Below are 26591 nucleotides of genomic sequence, written 5' to 3'. Positions count from 1 at the left end.
TCTTGCTCAGGCTGAGAAGATGGGACAATTTTATGATCACTGCATCTGTGTGAAGTGACACAGCTTAACAGGGCCTGCACCATGGACTTTATGCTTTCATGCAGTGGTACTCATCAAGAAGGTGGTTGAAAGATCTATTATTTAAGTAATTCCCAGAATATGTGGCCTTTTCCCTGAAATATAGGGTTCTTATCATGGTTGACCATGAGGAAAAGCTGAACTGTCTTTAGGATGCTTAAGGGTGTGACTGGGGAATCATCACTTCTGCTTTCATTTATGTGGGGCTAGAAAGCTGAAACTCCAATACTTTGGCCACCTGCTGCAAAGAGCTGACTCATTTGAAAAGACCCTGATGCTGGGAAAGATTGAAGGCAGGAGGAGAAGGGGGTGACAGAGGATGAGATGGTTGGATGGCATCACCGACTCAATGGACATGGGTTTGGGTGGACTCCAGCAGTTGGTGATGGACAAGGAGGCCTGGCATGCTGCGGTTCATGGGGTCACAAAGAGTCGGACACGACTAGCGACTGAACTGAACTGAGAAAGCATGGACAGGGTGGAGGGGGCAGAGAAACGGGGGAGAGGGCAGGGGGTTCAGGTGGGAAGCAGGCCCTGGGTCCTGCTGCCTCTGGCCATCACTGAGAGGGGAGGGATGTGGTGTTACCTGCCCCCCTTCCCCCACCCCCAAATGTGTCTATAGGTGATTGGTAGGATTTACCTTTATAACCTTCTAATCAAGGACAGTGACCTTTAAGGAATGGCTGTGGAGGCTGTGTGTTTGAGCCCAAGCCCAAGATGCCAAGGAATGCAGGACCCCAGAGTTTAATTAGCTTGCCCAGGGTCAGATTATTTAGGGAGACAGCTTGGCGCTCTCACCTTCTACGTGGAAAGTGGCATGCTGGGCAATGCTCAGGTGCCTTTCTGGACCAGTAGAGTGTTCCCTGCTTGCTGAGGGCCCCAGAACATCCATCTTCTCACCTCTAAAATTTTCTCCTGTGAACTTAATTTGATTCACCTTTGTAGGTGCTGACTGTGGCCAGAGGAACCCAGAGGAGGGGAAACAATGCCCTTCTGTTCCTTTCAGCCGAGGAGGCAGAGAGGTTCTCTTTGCCGGCCTTGCCCTTATCCTGTGAGCCTCCTCCAGGCTGCATTCCTGGGCACACGGCATTGCCTATTTTAAATCAGACCCTGAACCAAAGACATGAAGCGGTTGTGAAGCAGGAGATAGATACTCTGATAACTGGCACAGAGACTAGGTTTTATTACCATGGGGGAAGGGGTAGAGCTGTTTCCCTCCCCCCCCACCCCTGGACAATAAAGAGACCGGAGTTTTAAACAACTGCCATTCTTTGCAATGTGGAGGGGGGTCATTTTCCTGTTTTTGTTTGGAGGGGGACACCCTCTTTTCACTTGAAAACCAGATGTACAATAATGTTTACTAAGGTTTGGGGAAAAGACTGCCGCAGATGGTCTCTTGTCTGAACTCATCTATTTCTACCTCAACATCTTATATTCCATCCTTGTCATTTGATTCTATACGATGAGAACTCATTCATCCTGGTGATTTCATTCCTTCCTCCCAGCCTGAAATCCTGCCGGATAAAAGAAAGTGGAGTTTTCTAAAGAGCTTCTTTAGTCAGAGTGGGACTCTCTCCTGGTCCCATCCACCCAGTAGGGAGCAGGGAACCAGGTGGAGGTGGAAGGCTGCTCTCAGTGTCCTGAGGGTTGCGACTGCTTTCCCCAGTTCCCTAGCTGAATGTTAAGAAGCAGTTTGGACCTATGAAGCAGCTTACAGATAATTACAACTATACTTGCAAAATGAGCGCTTGGCATCCTCCCTGTCCACGTGATCCCTGCACCTGGCTTCCACATGGAGGGGTGGCACTACTCTGTAGTTACGGTGCACGGGTTTCTCATAGCGGTGGCTGCTCTTGTGGAGCTCAGCTCTAGGGCATGTGGGCTTCAGTAGTTGTGGATCGTGGGCTCAATAGTTGCTGCTCCCCAGGCTCCAGAGCACAGGCTCAGTAGTCGTGTTGCCGGGCTTAGTTGTTGCAACAGCCCACACTCTGTGGAGTGTTTCTCTGAAGGCCACACTTGCCCTTTGAGATGGATGGCCCACACCCTGTCTATGGAGTGTGTTTCTTTCTAAATAAATCCACTTCTTACCTTAAAAAAAAAAAAATCTGCCTGCAATGCAGGGGACACAGGTTCAATCCCTGGGTCAGAAAGACCCTCTGGAGAAGGGAATGGTAACCCACTCCAGTATTCTTGCCTGGGAAATCCCATGGACAGAGGAGCTGGTGGGCTATAGTTCTTGTGGTTGCAAAGAGTCAGACACGACTGAAGTGACTGAGCATGCTCGCTGCCACTAGAGAAAGCCTGAGCAGCAACAAAGACCCAGCACAGCCAAAAATAAATAAATAAAGTTATATTAAAAAAAATAATTTTGCAATGGGTGAGATTTCAGCAAGAATTGGAAAGAAAATATGCCAAAAGTACTTTGCCTGCTGAAGATGGGAAGGATGGAGTCTGAGTCTGTCAAGCCTGCTTTATAAAAAAATCTTCCTCTTGCTCCAAGTTGAGGGATCACTCACAAGTTTATTTAGATGACTGTTTGCTTTTCATATTGCAGAATGAATAGTTTCACCATGATTTGTTTAATCTACATTTTGATATGGTTCTTTATTACATTATGAGTTGAGTTGAAAGTTCAGAATTGCTGTTCTCTAAGTGTTGATGGCTTTTGCTGTAGATTTTATCAATTTACCCCAAAAGCCAGCTGCGGTCTCATTTTATAGTCAGTTAAACTGATTTCTCTTTGCCCTGCTTTTCTGAGCCGTGGCAGGAGTCACAGGGCAAACATCACCCTCATTTTCAGTCCTAGGTTGTCAGTTCATAGAGCTTGCTAGAAAATGAGTCAGACACCTTTAGTGGGTGCCTGTAAGCGCTCCTCAGTTCCAGAAATAATGTGCACTGGCCTGAACTATTTGTGTGTGTCCCTGGAAACCAGGATGAAATGTGGCAACTCCAGTGGTGTGTTTTTTTAGTTTATTTATAAAGAATTCTTGTGGATTTGGAAACATTTCCATGGGTGCAGAACACACCTGTGTTTAGCTTTTATTTCCAGTCACTCAAAAATAGCTCCTTCGTCTGCATTCCTGCCGCCCCCATCCCGGCCTTCCTGGCTTGTGCTCAGAGCATGATTGAAAGGGTTCAGAAGCCTCTGGGTCTGGTTTCCAACCCAAGAAGCTCCCTGGAGAAAGACTGAGAGCAGCTGGGGGGGTCAGGTGGGGCTCGGCTGTGAAGGATGTGTGCGCCCTGGCCGCTGCTGCCTGGGGCAGAGCAAGCCCAGCTGTGGAGAGGGCCGATGTCCCTGCCCTTGGCCAACAGCCTCCTGGCCCCAGAATAGTGGTCCCCACTCACCAGGGAGGAAGGGCTTCCCACGTGACTCCTTTAGAACTCGGGTATATCTTATCAAAAGGCTCCCCTGAGTGGCTGTGTCTTTGACCCATTAAAGGCAAACAGACACCCCCATTTCTTCATGGTTATACAGCCTATTTGACAATATCAAGGTAAATATGAAGAAAGGTACTATTATTGACTAAAGTCACAATGTAGTGTAGTCGGAGGGAAGGAGAGGCAGACACCATTGATGTTTGGGGAAGAAAACTGGTACATGCACCTCTCAAGAAAGAAGGAAGCCAGAAGAGTAGCTACAGGTAGAAGTGGTTTAAGGTTACCACTGTGAAAAAAATCCCAGCTAGGGATGTTGCCTGTTCTTAGGGGTTTCGCCTGTTTTTAGGGATTTCGCCTGTTCTTGGGGATGCTGCAAGCCAGGAACCCCAAATGCTTGAGGTCACAGCAGTCCTGGGAGTTAGATGGCACCCTGGGTGTTCTGTCCTGGTGACAAAGGAGGAACAGAGAGAGGCCCAGAGCCCGGAAGAGACTTTCCCAAGAGACTCCTAGTCACCAGCAGCCACGCCAGGGCAGAGGCGTCTCCTGACCTTGACTGTGGGGGCTGGTGGGACGGGACTGCTGTTTCCTGTGGGGCTGTGGGTGCTTGCAGTAGGTGGGGCTCGGTCACTCCCTGAGGTAACTCTTGTCTACTGATTGAGTCTGACGTGTTGTTGCTGGGTATATCTAGGGCAAGTGCCTGTGGGATTTTCTTTCTAAATTCATGACATCATTATTTTATCAGGAAAACAATATTACGACACCATTCCCCCATCCGTTTCTGACATTTTGGTATCCATGGCTGTGACCTGTTAGGGTCAGAATCAATCAGGACTTGCTGATTCCATTGTCGCATCTACAGAAATGGAATCATAGTGCAGAGAACACATTGAGCTCAGCACAGGGCTCATGTTGCTTCATTTTGTGCCTGAAGCTCTCTTCTCCTACTTCTTTCTTCCACTTCTTCCCATGCCCAGCCCATTTCGCTTCTCTCTCTTCTGGATTCTGGTTAGTTTTCTCCTTGCTGTCACCATGAAAAAAGAGAGAAAGAGGAAGAGAGCAGGGAGGGCAAGGGGAAAAGAGAGAAAGAAAAGAAAGTCACCCTGAGCTCCTTCCTAAGTCTTTCTGTTATGATCTTTCCTTTGTTTATTTTAATGTTTATTTTCCCTTCCTGCCTCCCTTCCATTAATTCATTAGTTGAAACATTTATTCATGAGAAAAATGCATCCAGACTCCCTTGCTCCTCTCCCCATGGGAAAGTGACTTTGGAAATCTCAGGAAAGGTTCTCAGCTTGGAAGAAGAAAGCTGATCAGCTATATAGATTGCTGGCCTTGACCCTTTCTCTCTAAACTGCTGAAGCTTTTAGCAGAGCTAAAGTGTAGGATTAAATGTGGTTTCAGGGGTGAAGAGTAAATTAGCAGGTGTCACCCTGAAAATGATGACATGCTGACAGACCCATTAGAAGGACGTGTTTTATGAGTGAATGAAGAAGTTAAGCATAGGTCTGGGATCATCTGGGTTTACACACATTTGAAAAATGTCAGTGTTCAGCAAATGAGTCATTTATGGCCTCGGATGTATTTCTCACGGTATAGCCTGTCTTGTTAGACTGCATATGTCCTGACTGGGTACAGCAGTCACAATATATCTTTTCCTCAGACCACTGGAAAGCCCCAGGAATACAGTTTGCTGCTGTTTTGTCTTGCTAATAAAAGTAACCTGGACTCTGAGACCGTCAGGAAGATTCCTGGCACCAGAAACACATTTGCTCAAAACTCTTCTTCCTGAGCTTGTGTACCATCACAGAGACACGGTTTTAAATTAGATGAAGATGATAAAAGTAGGACTTGCGCTTGCCAGTAGACAGTCAAAACAATGCCACCTGGAAATTTCGATGATTGCAGATTTCTCATTGACAGATGAGTTGGCAGTTGATGCCGACTCTCAGCTTTGCATGCTTCCTCAAATTATATAAAACTGAACGGACCCTGTGTTTATTCAACTTAATTATCATCTCTCTCGCAAGTGCTGTGCTTAAGTGACAGGACATCAGTCACCCTTGCCCCAGCATCTTGGAATACTTTTTTCCTCCAACACACACATAAAAATCTGCAGGTGTCTTAAGGAATTAGAGAAACTCTTTTTTCTGTTTTCTGTTTCCACCCTTTTTATTTGTATTATTGTTGTAGGATTAAATGAAATGTTGTGACTGAAAGTGCTTTAGAAATAAAAAGTAAAATTATAGTTATTGCTGTGATAAGTTATGATAGGAAAAAGAAAAGACGAATGCCCATTGACTGGGAGTTCTCTCTTGGTATATTGAACTCCCCTGCAATTAAGGGCTGTACTTTCCCTGAAATGCCCCTCTATTATTTAACTTTTCTTAGGATGAAACTGATTTATTATAGTTTTATAGCCTCTGTCTTCTTAAAGTATCTCAAAGCTCTTTACATTCACATTTGCATTTTATTAAAATATACTTTTCTGAGATGGAAAGTAGCGTGGGGTGCACTTTTAATTTGTTGTTTTTCAGTCGCCCAGTCGTGTCCAACTCTTTGCGACCCCATGGACTGCAGCACTCCAGGCCTCCCTGTCCCTCACCATCTCCCAAAGTTTGCCCAGGTTCATGTCCATTGCATTGGTGATGCCACTAGCCATCTCATTCTCTGATGCCCTCTTCTACTTAAAAATTAAATAAGTAATACTTACTCTCAGGGAATAAATGAGAACAAGACAGATCAATAGAAAGGCAAGTCAAAATCACCTGTGACCGCATCACCTTCAGATATCTCTCTCAATATTTGAGCCGTGTTCTTTCAGACTTCACACATACACATACACATACACACACACACACACACAATTACAGTTCAAAGTAAAAATAAAGTCATATCATGTACACTCTTGTGTACCCTCATTTGTCCCCAGTATATCATGTCTATCTTTGGCAGCAAGGTTAAATGGTTCCTTAACATCCCAATGTATGGCGGACCACAGTCCTCTTTTACATTTGCTTGTTTCTGAGTTTTCCCTATTCTGCACCATGTTGCCTGTAGTCATCACCTTATTTGTAGATCCTCATGTGTGTAAGCATTCCTACCACTTTCTACTACTCGTGTAACCTTGGGTGGGCTACTCAGTCTCTCTGTGCCTTGGTTTTCACATCTGTGAAATGGAGATGATAACAGTAGCTACCTCTTGGTGTAAAGATGAAACGAGTTAAAGGAGGCAAAGCACTTGAAATCTCTGGCTGATAGTAAGTTCTGGATAAATGTTAGCAGTTATTATTTCATGATGATAAATTGCTGTATTGCTGCCTCAGTGCCTTTTCTTTTGGCTGCTCTGGGTCTTCATTGCAGTGCACAGGCTTTTCATTGCTGCCATGGTTTTTCTCTAGTTCTAGCACGCAGGCTTCTCTTTTGTGGAGCATGGGCTCTAGAGTGCTCGGGCTCAGTAGTTGTGGGGCATAGAGTCTCCAGTTGTGGCACTCAGGCTCTCAAGTTTTGGTGCCTAGGCATAATTGCCCCCCAGCTTGTGGGACCTTTGTTCCAAGGAACCCACATCCCCTGCATTGGAAGGCAGATTCCTAACCACTGGACCACCAGGAAAGTCCTGTCTCAGTGCCTTTTAAAGACATTTAAGTGATGTTCTGAAAGATCGCCTCCCAATTAGTCTCCCCCCAGGAGCCAATGAGAATGTTTCCCTATCCTTATCATCCCTTGGTATTGTCATTCTTTGTCATCTCTGCTAATCTGTTAAGTGTTTGCATTTTTTAAAATGTTTACTCAAGTAGAAAATTTTGTAATTTTCCAATTGATCTTTATAAAAATACCATATTATTCATGGCATTATCATGTCATCTTTCACACTGCAAATGTTTTTTCTTAGTTTATGACTCATAGAGATATTTAAGAAAATGTCATTAAAAATAAATACCTTTTAGACTTAAAGTTTCCCCATTTTGTAGTTAACTACATGTTGCAGTAAAACTCATCCTTTTAAGAATAATTTTACTTAAAGCTTTTATATTTTAGTCCTAGTTGGAATGGGTAGCTGGCTATTAAATGCTTTCCTTCTCTGCCCTCCTCGGGGCTTTCAGAGGTTCTATTTAAAGCTTCTGTCCTTACAGTATCTTTTTATAATATCATTCAGAGAACCCCTGAGATTATGCATGGATAAGGATTCTCATATCCTAGACCAGGTCTTGGCAAACTTTTTCTGTAAAGGGCCAGAGAGTAAATATTTTAGATTTTATGGGCTATACAATATCTGTGTCAACTATACAAAAGCAGTCATAGGTGTCGATGAATGGGCATGGATGAGTGCCAATAAAACTTTATTTATGGACATGTAAATTTTACTTTCCTGTAATTCTCATATACTTTGAAATACTATTCTTTTGATTTTTAAAAACCATCTGAAAATGTAAAAACTATTCTTAGTTTCAGAGGTGCACAAAAATAGGTAGCAGGCCACATTTGACCCATGGGAGGTAGTTTGCTAGCCCTTGAAACAGAATGTCTAGAAACAGATCCATAAAAATATAGCCAATTAATTTTTTAACAAAGGTACAAAGAAAATTTAAGAAAGAAAGGATAATCTTTTCAAGAAATAGTGTTGGTACAATAGACCATCAATAGGCGAAAAAAAAAAAAAAAAAAAAAGAGCCCTAACCTAATATAACACATTATGCAAAAATTAACTCAAAATGAAGCACAGATCTGCATAGAAAACATAAGACATAAAAAAGTTATTTATGAAAACATAAGAGAAGAGACTTGTTAGGACACAAAAAGCACAATTCATGAAAGAAAAAAACTGATGCATTGGAGTTTGGCAAAATTACAGACTTTTGGTCTGCAAAGGTACTGTTGAGAGAATGTGATTGGTTAATCTGTTTTTCCTCCAAGGTCATCTGAGCCTCAGTATTTAGTAAATAATTGCTTGATACATAAATTGCCTGAATTTCAAAGAGCTTGGTTTTGTTCTGAGTCTTGCTGGGAATATTCTTTGTAAGACAAGAGACCATGAAGCTCCCATAGCAGAGCTGTTTCATGTACCCCACCTCTGCACTCCTGTGCCCCCTTTTCCTCCAGGTGGTAGACGAGTGTAGCTGTAGTCCACTGGTCAGGTCTGAACTCGGCTGAGTTGCCTGAGGACTGAGATTGGACCTGGGAATTATATTTTTCACTCACTGCACAGGCCTAGAAGCTAAATTTTCTGTGTATAGAGAAAAGACTCCAAACAAATTTTTATGCCAAGGAATAAGCTTTTCTAAAAGAAAGAAAAGAAATGTACATTTGTCTTATAAATGAAAGGGAGATGGAAAGTAAGAATTTACCATTAGCTGCTGCAGCTGGCTTGGTGTTCTTGACCTTCATAATGATCATGACTATATCCTTCACTTCTTATTCCTTCCTGGTGCTTATTTGGAAAATGAAGATTCCTCCCCCCTTACCCTAACAGCCTTCTTTGTGTCTCTTAGAGGTGATGCAGGAGCTAAGAACATCTCTTAAAACATAATGAAATATGTTTTATAAGTGCCAGTGTCTTTGTAATGAAGCAAAATGATTTTTTATTATACCTACTATCCTTTTAATGGAAGAAAAGCATGTATTTGTGTGCAGAATCAATATAGTTCTCTAAACATAAGTGAAATCTCTGCTATAGGATGCACAGCCTTGAGAGGTAAATTATGCCATTAGCCATTTGGATGAGCTGAAGGCGCCATTAGAAACAGCTTCTAAAATTTAGCATCAAGTGGTCCTCTCAATGTAAATGACCTAACAAGTAGAAAATGAGAAGTTTCTATGAAAACATATTGTTATATAATTTCACATGCTTAATTATATTTAAATGGGCAAAAAAAAATGCAAAAGTGCCACCTTGATGATCTGCACTTGACGTAATGCTAGTTCACACGCCCTTATATGTTATGTCTCTGATCGTTCTGAAAGCCAGAGTACAAGTAGCCAAGAAAGGCCCTCTCTGCAAACATCCGCTTTTCACATGATTACTGACGTTTGAAGTAGAATTAAGAGGGAACAAAGTCTTTCATTCTGCTAGGAAAAAAAAAAGGACAAAAATATAAACATTTCCTAAGACTTAGGATTGTATAGGCTGCAAATGAAATCAGTTGGCAATTCGTATATATTTGTTGTGATTAACTATATAGCCACGTCTCACAGTTCCAGGAGATGCCCATTGTGAGTGATGACCCTGGAGTTGGGCCAGTATGGTAGCATCTGTTGGGTGCTGTTCTCTGAAGGGCTCCATATAGAAGCATCTTTTTCTAAGAGGCAAACCATCTATGAGCCCAGAGGTTTTGAGGCTTCTGCTCTGGGCTGTCTCCTATAAAAGTCTCCCCTAATTCCTGTCTGCCTGCCTCTCATAATGCCTGTGAAAACTCTCTTTTCTTTCTGGGGACTGAGATTTGGTTTCAACTTTTCTCTTATTTCTTAGTGAAATCTGAACTCAAATGTTACTTCTGTCGTATTTCCTCACCCCTGTGCTCTGAGCGGGCTATAGGAGTGATCCTCTCAGTTCTCCTGTGTGGATGCAAAGGGCCTTCCGGGGGTGGAACCCCACCCTCTCCCGAGTTGATGGCCTCCAACAATGTCAGGCCTCCAGCAGTGTGTCATCAAAATATTAGCATTTTATAGATGTGCTATTACCTAGAAAAGATTGGGTGTCACTAACTTACTGTATATATTTAACTTTTCCATATAAAAATGGTTAACAGTGACTCGACTTTTCCTTAGGGAATATTCTACCTTCCTTGTTAGAGAAGAGTATATATGACGAGCAAAGGAAACTCCCGGATAATTAAAAACCCTTATATGTGTCTTCATTTCAGAAATTCTTTCCCTAGACTTCTTTTGGGAATTAGACCTTGAAATAGCTCTGACTTTTAAAGATAGAGTTTAAAGTTCTATTCTATCTAGAATAAAATAAATTCACTGTGATTAAAGAAACAACATTTCCAAGTGAGAATGTAACTTCCGGTTGCAGCCACGATGGAGTGAAGGGTGCATTAGACTTGCCCTTCCGCCACTTTGGGCCTCCCAGGTGGCACTAGTGCTAAGGAACGCGCCCACCAGTTCGGGAGACATCAGAGACGTGGGTTGGGTCCCTGGGTCGGGAAGATCCCCTGGAGGAAGGCATGGCAGTTCACTCCAGTATTCTTGCCTGGAGAATCCCATGGACAGAGGAGCCTGGAGGACTACAGTCCGCGGGGTCACAAAAGACTCATACAACTTAGCAACTCAGCAACAACAACTTTCTAGTTGCAGTACAGGGCACTGGAGCACAGAGAGCAGAAGACTCATCGGATAGAGGAAACAGAGACTGTAACTGTTTGTAACTCACAACTGTTGAGGTAGATGAAATTTTCAGGGCAGGGAGTTGCAGAAGATTGAGCTGTGCAAAGAGCGAGCTCTGGAAGTTTATATATAGGAGTCCCTTGAATCTTTGGCCATATACTAAGCATGCATCAGTAGGGCAAGAGTCTTCCAGGCCCAGCAGAAAATAAGTATGGGAGGGGAGGTGTGGGTGGGCTGTGAGATGAGTAGATATCCTAGAGATATCAGTAATTGGAGATGTTGGAGTTCTGGCCAAGCAGACTAGGAAAACTTCATTGAACACACTTGGCATCCAATTGACAACTCAAAAAGTCAGTCATAGGAATAGTGCTACCCTTGTTGTTGTTTATTTGCTAACTGACTCTCTCTTTTGCAACCCTATGGACTGTAGCCCACCAGGCTCCTCTGTCCATGGAGTTCTGCAGGCAAGAATACTGGAGTGTTCATGACCAAGAACCTATGCACAATATGAATCATCATTTATTTTTGGTCATGCCAAGAATGTACAACATTTATTTTAATAAACTAAGACATTTAAAAAAAAAAAACAAAAGAATATTGGAGTGGGTTTCCATTTCCTTCTCCAGGGAATCTTCCCCACCTAGGGATCAAACCTGTGTCTTCTGCTTGGCAGGTGGATTCTTTACCTCTGAGTCACCTCGGAAGCCCAGTGCTACACTAGACCCATCCTGAATGAAGGCTAAAACTAAGCCTCGACAGGTCGAGCTGATTTGCAAATAACATGCCCACCATAATGAAACTCCACACTCTTGCAGGGAAGACAACAAAATCCAGTCCTTTGATAATGTAGTGTGCAGTGCGTGGTTGTTGAGATTATACAGTCACAGATGACCAGATGTAAGAGGAAGCACAAAAATGTGAGGTATGGTATGGATAGCTTATAAAGGGCATGCAGTTATTTCTGAATACAATTTTCAGGCATCAGGACTTGCTTTAATTAATATTGGCATGACTAAAAGGAAGCTTGATTAATGCTGTTTGTGTGTTATTCATCTAATTTTTTGTTACCAGTCATACAATATGTAAAACGAAAAGGTTATAAGTATAGCAAAGCCTGTAAGTTGTTGCCCAATAAAAAGTCAGGATTTTTTCTTTTAGAAGTAGACAATCTCTTTGAGGTCACTACTTCCCAATATCATAAAACTGAATGACTGCCTAAGCCTCACCCATCCTAGGATGTGAACACTTGAAATGTGACATCTTCTTTAGTGGGCTTGTCCCTGGAATGGTCTCCTTGACTTCCATCATTAACTATGCTCTGATGAGCATTTATTCTGACACTGAGATAGACATGGTTCTCTTTTTTCCTGTTACCTCATAGACTGTGATGTTGATGAGTCTGCTGGAGTAACTGACTTAGGGTATGTTGGAAATACTGAGCAGAAATCCCAGCCATGCAGAATAATTGCATCTCTTGAGAAGGTGTTAACAAGCTGAGGCAGAACGAAGTGCTCCTGGGCTTCGGCTTCCATGAAGTGTCCTTTCAACAGCCCCCCTGAAGCTCCATGCAGAAGGCGTTCATTAGTAAATATTAAACAGCACTTTTCATACTGCTGGTGGGGTACTGAGAGTGTGAGACCCCCTCGAGGCACTCAGAGGCTCACTTGACAGCCACACTGAAATCACATAACACTCACTTTCTCCTCTAATGATATTTCAGTCATCAGAGAAGGCCATGAAAAACAGTCATGCTGGATAACTTCTGGGAAATCAGTACTAGGGAATGTAGGGACAGCTGACCACCAGGGGAGCACTTTTCTTTTTCAAGAGGACCAGCTGGTGAAACCATCATTTTGAAGTTTGCTGGGGTGACATAAGAGCAAACTATATGTCTGAACTATACACTCCTGTCCCAACTCACATAGGCCATGTACAATGTCTTAGAAAACATGACCTCTCTTTGAAAGGTACTTTTTAAATTGTTACAATTATGAACAAATAATTCAGTACAGACCACCAGGGAAGCCTGATTATATAAATGAAGCTTTCTTGTATAGCTAATCTAGACCTTCCTCTTCCTTGTTCAACTTGACTTCACTTTGGATGTTTGAAAATTGTGAGAAGTGGAATAGTAGTCTGAGAGGAGATTGGGCCATCCATCAGTTCATCCATTCAGCTGACATGTACTCATCATCAGTATTTGCCAGGCACTGTGCTAGGTGTTTGGTGGATACAGAGTATAAAAATAAGATTCTTTGTTTCTATGGAGCTTCCCATTTTTGAGAACTTTGTTACTCAAAGTTATCATCCAGTAGCATTGAGATCACTTGGGAACCTGTTAAAATGCTGAATCTCTGACCATCCCCAGACTTACTGAATCCAAATTGTCATCTTCACACAAGGACAGTATACACGTTTGAGAAGGCTTAGTCTAAATCATTGATTCTCAGACTGCACATTGGAAGGACGTAGGGACCTTTAAAAGGCACTGATTTCTCAGTCTTAACCCCCACCCCCAGGATTTATAGTTTAATTGGTGTGGGGTATTAGCCCCAAGTGATTCTAAATGTGCAGCCAGCTTAAAGAAACACTGCTCTAAGAGGTTGCTTTGCACTCTGGACCAAATGGAGCCCCACATGAGGTTGCAGCCGGGTTTTACAGTTTACAAGCCAGGTGGCGAGTTGGTGTTTTTTAAACATTTGAAGTTCTTACACAAGAGGCAGACAGAGCAGGGCTCACTGGTGACTCCTGCCGCCAGCTTGGATGTCAGAGAGCACCTCTAAGCTGGTCCCTAGCACGAGAGCTGTGCGCAGTGGTGATGCTTCCGTGTTCCCCAGGGCCCCTCTGGCAGGGTGGAGTGGACTAATGCCTGACATGGGGGGCCGGGCCAGTCTCCCTCCTCAGACACACTCTGGGGCCTTAGCCTCCCTCCAAGAATGTGAGCCGCTGCCAGGGAGTTTCACCGGAAGATGATGCTGAGTCACGTGACAGATGTATTGTATACTTAATCAAGACGCTTTCCTGGGCTCATGATCCCTCGAGGTCTCTAGGACTACCCCCCTGGAATCACAATAATGATGACACCCACCAGCAGCAGTTCAGCAGTTGTGTTGCTCTTTACACTTCATCTTCTCCTGTGTATCAAGGAACTGAGACCCAGAGTCTTTATCACTGGAGGACCACTGAAGTATCTGATGGCCCCAATTCACTGTCTTCCTCCTCTCTCTGAGATACCTTGGCTCATGAGATAGATACAGTGTGGAACATAGGTTGGAGTACAGCACACCTAAGGCTCTGTTTATTCATTCCTTAAAAGGAAACATATCATTTGTATTTTACAAGGAAAAATATATTTTACTCTAATATCTGCCTGGGGATGAGGCATACAGAAACCATTTTGAGGACTTAAATCATAAAAGAGTGTATATCCTATGTCAGAAATATAATTCTTTCTATGCTCTTTGATTCATGATAAGGGTCAAGGTCTACTTTCCTCTGTTTGCATGTGAATAGATCTTATTTCTAGTCATCATTGTTCTGGAAACTTTCATCTATAATACATGCAGATCTTTTACTCTGTCCCACTGCAAACTTCACCTCATTTAAAGACCATCCCTTTAGCTGCATACATTGCCGTTTCCTCATCCTTATTGAAATCTCAAAATTCACTACTGTAGCCATCGTCTTGGGTTATACCTGTGGTATAATTATTAATAGTGTCCTAGATTTGGAAATAAATTATATGGTCACTGTAAAATCTTCCAGTATTTTAACAGCACTACCTCTCTCCTTAGTGGTCAGCTACTGCCTCATTGTTCTCCCTTCTTCCACCTCCTGCCATCCTCCTGGGGGACATTTAAAACTCCACCCTGATGATGCTCTGGCCTCATAAGTCATTGATTGTCCATTCTGCCCTCATCACTCATGAGTGCCATCTTGCTTCACCCCTCACATCACTCTTCAGTAGAGACTGGTTGGCGCTTCCTGGGAGGCAAGCATTGCCTTCATTCTAAGGGCCAATTCTCGAATGTTCTCGTCCATGACCCCAGCTTCCTGCTTTCCCTTTTCCCTTGTTTCACCCTTGGAGACCCCGCCCTTGGCCTTTCTCATGACCTTGATTCTTGCCCTTGTCCTCTCCTTCCAGACGAGGATGAGGCTTCTCTCGGCCCCCCTTGTTGTCGCTGATCCAGCCTAGCACTGCTGCCTGGGTCTCAGTGCAATCTTGATTCGCCGTGCCTGCCTCTTTCACTTGGCTCTGAGCTTGGGAGCCCCATAAGGTCACGATGACTTTCTTTCCCCTCTGAATTCCTCTCCTGTCCTGCATGTTTTAGGTCCTAATTAAATAAATTGAATTCGCTGCTGTTTCACACTCCTGGAAGCAGAGCCCTCAGACAAATAATTCTCTCTTCATCTCTGCCACCAAAAGCCTCATTCTTCTGTCTGGTTTGTTGAAGAGGACTTATTTTCACTTCTCAGTTTACTGTCAGAATTTTTCCTGTTTCCCTTAAATTAGCTTCTATTGCTAGGAGGAAAAAAGTCTCAGTTCTCTAAATCTCGCTCCCACTGCAGGCATCTTGACCCTGTGGCTGTTTTCTGTCCTGCAGCAGATGCCCTTTTCATTTTTCTTAGTATTCTAAGTCATGATGTCAGTTTTCTCTTTTCAGTGTACTTATCCATGAACCTTGTGTTTGTTCTTATACCGGTCAGAATGATTAGACACACTGTGTTCCACCTTCATGCTTCCCCTCTCATACCTTGAATTACACAGCGATTAGCACTATTCATGTTTTCCTTAAAAAGCAGAGCCCAGATGAGCCATCCAAGCTATTCATCACTGATGGGAGGTATAATAAATATACTGTCATATGCACTGTTTTCCCCTGTAGGCGTACATAAGTTCTGAAGTTATTCTGAATATGCTTTTGCTTATTAAAATGTTCTTTATTGTTTTTCTGGCATACAAAACCGAAAGCTTCATTACAGTGGTTCTTGGGTTACTGATTGCATAAGACTAATGGGAAGCTTGGATTTGCACCATTTAGAAAGTTAAAAAAAGCCTTCAAAAGAAAGACAGCACTAAACAATATTTGAGTGCCTTTTACAGACCTAAGTCTGTATCAGATGATCTGAAATGAACGTGGAGAAAAATTCAGCCCTCATATAAGCAAACCCTTCACACATGAAAAGATCCAAGATTATTGGAAAAGCTGTTAATGATTCTTTTCTCTTTGGTACCAGAGCTCGTGGTTGATACAGTTATCAAAAAAAGACCTTGTATGTTATGTGAGTGCTAGTGTGCATGTGTGTGTTTCACACACATCTCTAAGCTCCCTGGAGTTAGGGATAATGTTCTTTTGCATGTTTAATGTTTGGTGCCTACAGAATGAACTGACATATATTTTATATGTAATAGTTGTGTGTTAAATGGAATATCATGAAATGCAAATTAACACAGTTCTGAGTGTTAGAGAAAAGATAAAAGCTTTCATTGTAGTCACTTTCCTACAGGTGAGTTTCAGGTTGGGTTTTGAAGATGACAAGAACTTGTCCAGAAAAAAACAAGAGAAAAAAATATATGCCAGGCATTTCCTCAGAAACAGAGGCTCTGGATTGAAAGACTTAATTTTTAAGGATTAGGAGTAAAGAATTTCCACCCGTACTCCTTCATAAGTTTTCCTGATACTGTTGAGGACATAATGGTTTCTCAGAGGTGGAAGAAACTCACAACCCATCAGATTCTGCTTCCACAACCCCTGTTCATGAATCCATTATTTCAGGACTGATGCTAGATTGCTCAGGGAGTGATGTGACATGGGCAGGACCAAAACACTTAGCTCAGCTTCACGTTGTCATTTTCCAAGAAGATAAGCATTCTTTCAGATTGTAAGTTTTTTGAACCTTGTTTTATTCTGAGTAAATCTGCACTTGATGCTTCAAGTGTCTTTGTCTAAGGATGTTGCTTGGGGTAATGTAGGACCCACTTCCCGAACCTATGTTATCTTTTAAAGAGTCGATCTAGCTTTGTAACAGTTCAGATTAGATCAGTCCCTCAGTCGTGTCCGACTTTGTGACCCCATGAATCGCAGCATGCCAGGCCTCCCTGTCCATCACCAACTCCCGGAGTTCACTCAGACTCACGTCCATCGAGTCAGTGATGCCATCCAGCCATCTCATCCTCTGTCATCCCCTTCTCCTCTTGCCCCCAATCCCTCCCAGCATCAGAGTCTTTTCCAATGAGTCAACTCTTCGCATGAGGTGGCCAAAGTACTGGAGTTTCAGCTTTAGCATCATTCCTTCCAAAGAAATCCCAGGGCTGATGTCCTTCAGAATGGACTGGTTGGATCTCCTTGCAGTCCAAGGGACTCTCAAGAGTCTTCTCTAACAGTTACCCCTGTGGGAAGAGACAATGGTGAGCATTTACTTCTCACCTGAGGTGGACTCTGCCTTAACTTATATAGAATCCTCACAGCTTGGGGCAGATAGAGACTATCTTGTCCTGCAATAATCCTAGTCTTGGACTGAGGGGAGATCACAGAATTCGGAATTAGAAAGAGCCTTCATTGATTCCAGAAATAATTATTATATGTGGCATTGGGCTGGGGGTATGATGGTGAAAAATTCAACTGTGTTTCTGTCTTTGCTGGACTGGATGCTCTAGCAAGGCACACATGAGTCACATAAGCCAGGGCCTCCAAGGGCTCAGTGCCAGGCCCGAGGCCAGCTGCACATCTGCTGCTTGAGCCTGCCTGAGCCCTCCCCCAGCCCCACCGGTATCGTGAAGGACCACGAGTGTGTCTCTGTGGGCCCTGAACAGGAATTCCTCACTTTCTCGAGCATTTATTTTAAAAGCATTTCTCTGGGGGAAAGACTTTGCCCATTTGGGTTTTTAGCTGGAAGTCGTCGATCACAGTCTGAGAATTGTCAACAACATGTGCTTGACAGTGGTGCATATGTTGTACATACACAGGGAAGGATTAAATGCCCAAGTGAGGAGGTTGACAACAGGCCAGTAGGTCTTGGATTGGGTGGGGGAGAAGTGGAATTGGACCCAGAGAACAAATACAAGATTTATTATCGAACTAGAGAAGATCAAACTCCCCACCCACCAAGGATGGGGAAACCTGCAGGTGGTTCTCTGGCATGAGGCTGAATGCCTGGGAGTGCCGTGGGGCCATTAGGCTCAGGATAGAAGCTTATGAAGGCTACACTGAGCTCTGTCCCCAGGACTTGGCACAGAGTAGGCACTCAAACGTTCGACAAAGGTATGAACATAATAGGGGTTATTCCAAGGGAAGCAGATTTGATCTGGGAGAATGAATAGATTTCTTCTTTCATTTAGTGAGCAAACACTAAGCTCTGTAGGGTGGGGAGAAGGGCTTTTCATGATGACTGTGCCCCCTCAACACGGGGAGGTGAAGGCGCATTAATGAGATTGCACAGGGTGGGATTTTTCTCCCACTTGGCTGACTGTCACCCAGCCCTTCCTAATTTCAACAAGCTTTGTGACAGGCTAATCAAAGGGAACATTTGTGTGTGTGATGTTTTCTAACCCACATTTGCAGTTAATGAAATAATTTCATTGTGTTAAAATGAAGAAAATATATTTTCTCCTATCTTTAAGAGGGGGAAAAAGATCTTATTGCTCTCAGTCAGTTCAGTCACTCAGTCATGCCCGACTCTCTGTGACCCTATGGATTGCAGCTCGCCAAGCCTCCTGTCCATTGCCAACTCCCAGAGTTTACTCAAACTCATGTCCATTGAGTCAGTGATGTCATCCAACCATCTCATCCTCTGTCATCCCCTTCTCCTCCCACCTTCAGTCTTTCCCAGCATCAGGGTCTTTTCCACTGAGTCAGTTCTTTTCATCAGGTGGCCAGAGTATTGGAGCTTCAGCTTCAGCATCAGTCCTTCTAATGAATATTCAGGACTGATCTCCTTAGGATGGACTGGTTGGATCTCCTTGCAGTCCAAGGGACTCTCAAGAGTCTTCTCCAACACCACAGTTCAAAAGCATCAGTTCTTTGGCGCTCGGCTTTCTTTATGGTCCAACTCTCACATTCATACATGACTACTGGAAAAACCATAGCTTTGACTAGATGGACCTTTGCTGGTAAAGTAATGTCTCTGCTTTTTAATATGCTATCTAGGTTGGTCATAACTTTTCCAAGGAGCAAGTGTCTTTTAATTTCATGGCTGCAATCACCATCTGGAGGGCCTCTAAAAGCATCATTGGGTTTCGAGTCCCAGCTGGCAGCTCTAGGACACCGGAGCTTTTGTCCTCCCATCCAACTTTGGGGTTTGTGCTGTTGAGTCTTAGGAACCATTGATGGCTGCCTCAGGGAAAGCACTTCCATCTCTCTAAAAGGGGTATCAGAGCTCTCCGTGAGGCGCTTGCCCCCTTTCTCACTCTGCTCTCCTGTTTCCTAGGACTGCATTGACGTGGGCTGGTGGGAAGGAGAACTGAACGGCAGACGAGGAGTGTTTCCTGACAACTTCGTCAAGTTGCTGCCACCTGACTTTGAGAAGGAGGGAAACGTAAGTCTCTGCGGCTCGGCTCTCAGCGCACCACCTGCTGTCAGAGTTGCGGCCTCCATGATGGGCTGGGGGTGCGGGGTGAGGACATCTGTTGTTAAAGAGCCTCGGCATTTTAGTCTGATGGACTGGCTGCCCCATACCTGATGTGTGTGGACAGGTCCGTTATCTTCCACAAACCCCAGTTTCCTCATCAGAGAGCCTTCTTCTAGGGTAGTTGTATGATTAGACAAGCACTTGGTTTGGTACTTGGAGTGTTTACGCAACCAAATAAATGACAGAAACCGTTGGGGTTTCCATTGGTAAGTGGATGGCCTGTATCCTACATAGTGTGTCCTTGGCTGGTGAAGTGACTAATATGGAAGTGGCTGAACAGCACACTGTGAAGCTGAGGATGCAGGATGAGGCCTACTGATCTTCCCGTCTGTGTATCTGTGTACACATATTTGGCCAGGTATACACATGCATGGGCTTCTTAGTGGCTCAGTAGTAAAGAACCCACCTGCCAATGCAGGGGGCATGGCTTCGATCCCTGGGTTGGGAAGATACCTTGGAGTAGGAAATGGCAGTCAACTCCAGTATTCTTGCCTGAGAAATTCCATATAGCCTGGTGGGCTACAGTTCATGGGGTCGCAAAGAGTTGGACATGACTTAGCAACTAAACAACAACAAATACACATGTATCCCTATTGTGTGTGTGTGTGTGTGTGTGTGTGTGTGTGTGTGTATGTGTGTGTGTATCCCTCTGATCTGTACTTTCTCTTTCTTTGTGAGAACACATTTTTACAATGCTGTGGTTTAAATGAGCCAGTCCATCTTTGTTTGCCTCGCGGCAAGCATGTTGTTTCTCTAATGACACTGTAACAGGAAATGTTGAAAAGTTAGAAGCACTTTACATTCTAAGAGGAATGTAAAGAGGAATTCTACAGTGATTTGGTCTATTTGGTCTTTTCCAAGCTGTTCTTCAGCACAGAGCTCTTGGCTCAGGCTTTCTCATGCCTTCTGCCCACTTTTTCTGGCCTGTGTTCTCTTCATGCCCATGGGGGCTTTATTACTGGACCATGAACTTTGACCCATCACGTTCCTATGGAATTGAGGTTCAGGAAAGGTAGCTACAATATTAGTGGGTTGATTACCAAGGATATTAAACAGCGTTGGTGGTGTGTACACTGCTTAGATGGATGGATATGATTGTTCAAGGAGCCAGATGGTGTTTGTACCCACCAAGATTACAGCCCGTAGATTGGTTTGAACAAACGGCTGCACGTTTTAGGCTTTTTGATAGCTGTCTTTCTTGTTTAGCTGAAGGATGCTTGGTTCCACATCTGTATTCTCTCTGGGATTTAAGTTTGAGGTTCAGAGAATTCTGCTTCCCAGTGTTTTCTAGATCCTTGAGACACTGCTGGTCTGGGGAACCACACTTTGTCAGCCTTACCTGGAGCTTGTTAGAAATGCTTGAACCTCACCCTAGACCTGTGCATCAGAACCCACGTTTTATCAAGATCCTCAGGTGACCTGTTTCCACATTACGATTTGGGAAGCTCTGGTGTAGATGCAGGTGTCTATCTAAGTGATGACAACCCCACCTTCTAGTTTCTAACCATATTTTAGGAGGAGAATAAATTCGTAGAACAGAGAAGGGCTCACCATTTAGTAGACGTCTTACACCAAGCAAAATCATTTGAGCCATTTTTATTGATAATGGTTGTAGTGGTGGGTTATTGGCTAACAGAATTCATCCCTGAGGAAAAAAAGACACTAGCCCTTGGCAGTATCTGTATAGTAAATGTTTAAAACTGTAAGACACAGGAAAGAGGTTTGGCAGACATTTGTAGAACGTGGTTGTGACTCTAGCCTGCAGCATTGAATAGACTTGAACTTGAATCCTGGCCCTGTCACTTAATTGTTCTGTTCAAGATCAACTCATTGACTGTTTCCTCAGTATCTCTGGATTCTGCATCTGTGGATTCAATCAACCTTGGGTTGAAAATACTAAACAATAAATTTCAGGAAGTTCCTAAAGGTAAAGCTTGGATGTCTTGAATTTGCTGTGTAGTGACAATTATACACATAGCATTTACAACCATTTATATAGCATTGACTTTGTATTAGATATTATAAGTAATCTAGAGATGACTTAAAGTATAGGGGAGGATGTGCATAGGTTATTTGCAAATACTCTCCCATCTTAAAAGAGGGACTTGGACATCTGTGGATTTTGCTCTCTGCAGGGTTCCTGGAACCAATCTCCCATGAATACTGAGTGACGACTGTGTTCTCATCTATTAAATTGCAGGAATAATCATACCGACCTTGTTAAATTGTTGAGAAGATTAACCAAAATGACACATATGAATTCCTTAGCACAGCGCCTGGTCCTTTGCGAATGCCCCATACATATTAACTATTCCAGTCTTTGTAATTACTATTAGCACAAGTGTGAGAAGACTCCAGCTAAAACTGTGCAACAGTGGTAGAAATCTGACTCCAGTTCATCACATCAGCACAGAGTTAGCTTGGTGTCTTGGTGAGCTTCCCTGGGGATCCCAGTGCATCTAAGAACTTTGATGACTAGCCTTTAAAAAGAAATCTGGTGCCTTATGTATGTGTAGAGATAAGCGAGTACAGGATGGCACAATCTTCGTGTCTTTTTGCATATCTGGTGGGCATCTGCTGCCTGGCAGTGATGTTTTATGTTTATTCATTCATCTCTGTATCTATTGGGTTCCTTCCTTGGACAGGCTGCCATACTGGTTGATGGAAGTGAAGAAGACTCACATGGCCGCTGTCCTTGTGAGCTTAGAGTTGGGTAGCATGGGACCACCCAGACTACCTGTTTGAGCCTGATAAAGGGTGTTCACATCCAAAGGCCTCCATGGTGACGCCTCTCCCTCTGGCTAAAGGATCTTAGCAAGCTCTCCATCCTACCAGACTTTTGCCACCATCTTGATTCTGACTGAGGTAGTATGGTTTTGAATGCTGAGATAAAATCTGGATAAATAGTTTAACAAATGGACAAAGCCTGTGGTTGCCTACCTTGTAGCACCCTGCCTTCTAGTCCCCAGTCATATTTTATGGGGCAATAAATTCGCTCAAGTGGGAGTCCATGGCATACTTTTCTAGAAGCGCTGCTCTGTTACATAAAATATTGTAGGAGGACTCCTGCTGAGAGAGTGAAGTTGTCAGTGATGAGTGGACTCGTCTTGGCTTGCTCACTGAGGCATGCATGCTCTTGGGGCCCATGGGCATCTTTCCCACCCCAGACATGCAGCCACCATCTCTCTGATAGGTCTTTTACCTTTGTTCCTAAGAAGCAGAAAACTCAATTTTAGGGAAACAATAGTTATACCTGTCAGACAAAGTAATACCTACAGCTGAGAAGTCATTGTATAATGTGACATTTAGCTTTTAGAAGATTCAAAGTATTACATCCTTTTCATCCCCTCTGACCTATAAAACCCACCAACCAGCTTTGCACTGGTTGTTACACCAGCCTTTATTACTGCACCCAGAGTGTTGGTGAGTTGGTGACAGCGTGACTGGAGACAGGGCTGTCGTGTGCGGAGTTGACTGTGTAAAGATGATTAGAATCATTAACACAAATGCATGGTGTGAATGACAGAGCCTGCAACATGATTCTGCCATCGGATTCAGCAGATGTCATCTTGTCTTGCCAGTGGCTGGGGTTGCAGTCACTCACCCAGAAAAGAGGACGATGTGTGATGATTAGGGTAGACAGCAGCACACAGCATTTATTCAGTGGCAGACCTCTTGAATCAGTAGGCATCAGCAAAGCCTTCTGACAAGGCTGGCGTATTTTCTTCTGGGGTGTGGATTCAGGTGGTTACTCCCAGGCCTTTTGGAACTCCTGGAGGTCTTTCTTTCAGAGGGTCCTCTCACACCGGGCTTGCAGACTCTGGGGCTTTTCCCTAAGACATTTCCGAGAGCACTGGTCAATCTCCGGGTGCAGATTTTAGAGCAATTATATAAGCCGTTTATAAGAGAACCTAGAGTCAGTGGCTGCCTGTTTATTTTGAGCCTCAACAGGAAAATTGAAAATTAGAATGGAAAGATTAAATGTTCTGAGAGCTCTGATGAAGGGTCGTGCATGCTCTGTTGTCCGGACTGAGGGAAAGCAGGGAACTTAGACTCTCTGAACTGCAGAAACATCTTCATCATTAAAAATAACAACAACAACAATAATAAAGATAGAACAGGTATCCTGAAAGGTAACGTTTCTGAAAGACAGTGTTTTAAGAAAGTCTCGGGATCCAGTTCTTCTAAGAGAAAATGTTCTGATTACCAGACAATGATACTGTGCTTGTCTGCATGGATTTGGGGGCTCATGAGCTTGTGCCATGTTGAGAATCAGGACGTTGCTGAGAGGCCCAGAGGCATTGCCCTAGTGGAGGGTCTGCCTCTTGGCCTCAGGGACACAGAACCCTACCCTTAAAGAGTTTGAAGGGTACCTGTGACTGTGACGCAAACTCACATTGGCAAACTCACAGAGACTTACTCAGGGAGCAGACTGGCAGCTTACTAATCATGACAAGAACTGAAATATCAGCCCATCTGGAGCATGTGGGTCTGCCTGCCCTGGGCATTTGCTCCCTGTGGGCCTGATTCCTTAAAATCCAGATTCTATAGGAAACCACATTTGTTTGGTACTTTCCAGGAGAGCACAGAATGAAAGGAAAAGGAGCTAGTTATTTTCACAAAGGGTCTTATAGTTGTAGCTTGAGGTCCCTCAGGCACCAGGGGGTAGGGTGAGCTGAGGGAACTGGGTGTTAAGTTCAGTTCAGCAAAGCCTAGATGATGCTGGTGAGAGCCCCACACCTGTGGCTCCAGCAGCTCTCCATTTTTCTCTGTTTTCATGGCTGCGGATACTTCCCATCCGTCATCCATCTTTGGACACACAGCAGTACAATTAAGTGCATTTCCCACCGTCTCCATTACAATTGAGTGCCAACCTTAAGATGGTTTGGTGGGAGTTTTGTAGGTTTCAAAGTTTTATAGGAAAGGATCTCTCTTGCTTGATTCACATGATGACTCATCCTCTCTAGGTGACTTTGGTGGTTTAACTTGGACCACATTCTCTTTTCCAAGTTCTCAGGAGGCCCCTTACCTTAGCCCCCGTCATCTGATAATCTAATTTACAACACTATCCTTGGCCAGAATTTTCTTTATTCCTAGTCATGAGCTTCATCCTTTTGAGAACCACTATCCTTTCTAATTTCTGAAGTTGCCCAATGAATTCTTTCCTTCTTTTTAGTCTTCCAAAAAGAAATATGTGCTTATTAATAAGCAGCATGATGAATAAAACTTGCCTTTGACGTTATTTGTCTGTACATTTGATTTTCTGGGTAATTTTACCTGCAGAGATGGGGATCATTGAAGTGTTGATGTTGCCCCAGTGATAATGATGGCCTAATGACAGAACACCAGCTGAGTTTCTCTGACATGGCCTGGGTGGCACCCCTCTTCCTTCTCTTTTGGTACTTACAGCTTTTGTTTTTCCAGCTGAGCAGCTCATTTAGTATACTCTTGCCTGAAGTGATTCTTTCTCATCATGCCATCTGAACTATAATCTCTTTGAAGACAGACCCCGTGTCCCAAGCTTCACCTTCATAGGGTCTAACAGTATGTGTCTTAGTCAAGTCAGGCTGCTATAACAGATACCATAGACTAGGTTTATAAACAACAGAAATTCATTTCTCACAGTTCTGGAGGCTAGGAAGTCCAAGATTTGGCATCTGTTGAGGGCTCTCTTCCTGGTTCATAGATAACTGTCTTCTTGCTGTGTCCTCGTGTGGTGAAAGGGGTGAGGGAGCTTTCTGGGGTCTACTTTTTAAGGGCACTAATCTCATTCATGAGAGCTCCACCCTCATGACCAATCTCTTCCCAAAGGCCACATCCCCAAATAGCACCACACTGGGGGGTAGGTTTCAGCAGAAGAATTTTGCGTTCATTCAATGGGCAAATATTCAGTCCTTAGGAGCATGGTTAATATACATTTGGCACTAAGGAATGCCTTGTCATTTGGTCACTTGGTGACAAGGTGTACCTTCCCTTCCTTCTGCCCCATTGTCCTCCTAGCTGCTCTCCGTGATAGTATGAAAGAGGAGGAAGAGTAGAGGGAGGGGCAGGGAAAGCCAGGTCCCTTGTCAGATTTCTCTTTTCCATACAAAGCGGGGTCCAGATCCACCGTGCAGTTGTGAGGTCTGGCCATGGAATCAAAGCATCACTTTCAAGGTGGGATAAATAGAGTAAGGAGGCAAGCCAAGGGGTTGAATTGAGAGCACCTTAAGGAGAAACCGAACACCAAAGCCTGGGTGACTACCCAGCAGGCCGACAATCTGGATGAGCCCAGCCAAGAGGCAGACTGTGGATATAGGCCACCGGCCCAGAGCCCAAGAAGAGGAAACTCGAGAGAGACCCTCCCAAAAGCAGGTTTTGTGGTAGCTCTCGGGATCTCCTGTGGGCGGAACCCTGTAGGATACAGAGGGGCATAGCCCCAGATGCACTCTTCAAAGTGTTGTCAATCCACCAGGGAAAGGAGAGGAAGGGGCAGAGTGGAGGCTTCTATGTGTTTCTAGAGCCATGAGGGTTACCCTGATCAGGAGCTGTGTATTTGTGTCCCCTGTCCAGCCTTACATGTAGACACCTCCAGAAAACTTAGCCAGGGGCCTGGAGGAGGGTTTCCTTCAGTCTCAAAGTCAGGCTGAAATTGGCTTCCACGACCTTACCATCTCCCGCTGACAAAGGGCCCTGAAGGGCACCCAGCCATCAGGAGTCCACTCCTCTGGTTACTTTCAGCAAGTCATGTGTCTGGGGCCAGAACTCTGAAGACAAACTGGCTTGTGAAGCATAGTGACAAATCACAGTTCTTGTCCAGGAGGATGGTTGGGACTGGCCAGACTTGCCACACAAAGGCAGAATCAGTGATGAAATCCTTCAGCAGGAAGCAAAACTTGCCTTCCTGCTGTCTTCACTCCAGAACACCCAAATCTGTTTCCTTCCTGGTCATAATAGGAAGAAATGAAATCTGGTTCAAATATCCTTTGAAGGATGGTGTTTGCTTCTGTGTCCAAGCCACAGATCTCCACACAGGGAGGCACACACACACATGGGCCTGTATGCTCTGCACATATGAAGATCAGGGAAGGCATTCTTCTCTCCTGGAAATTAGAAGATGTTGGCTCATTGACTTTCTGAGGAATATTTTCACGTTGGTTCTTTTTTTAATGAAGTGCCACAGTCTGGACAATGAGAGATTTATTTTA

At 43.9% G+C, this 26591-nt stretch overlaps 1 protein-coding gene across 13 annotated transcripts in view; it reads left to right on the top strand.

Annotated features, from left to right (window-relative positions):
• Positions 1-26591, top strand: part of SH3KBP1 (SH3 domain containing kinase binding protein 1) — a 334366-nt gene that overhangs the window by 248225 nt on the left and 59550 nt on the right. For all 13 annotated transcript variants that reach the window (XM_086387406.1, XM_086387410.1, XM_086387408.1 and 10 more), the window contains one exon: positions 19204-19311. In XM_086387406.1, the coding sequence (XP_086243532.1) occupies positions 19204-19311 (108 nt within the window). The remainder of the gene's footprint in view (positions 1-19203; positions 19312-26591) is intronic.

This window comes from Bos grunniens, chromosome X (assembly GCF_055505025.1).
Source record: "Bos grunniens cultivar Pamir isolate PY7600 chromosome X, Bosgru_T2T1.0, whole genome shotgun sequence".
Lineage (NCBI taxonomy): Eukaryota > Metazoa > Chordata > Mammalia > Artiodactyla > Bovidae > Bos > Bos grunniens.
Note: the sequence above shows the minus strand (reverse complement) of the source record. Positions and strands in the feature narration are given on the sequence as shown.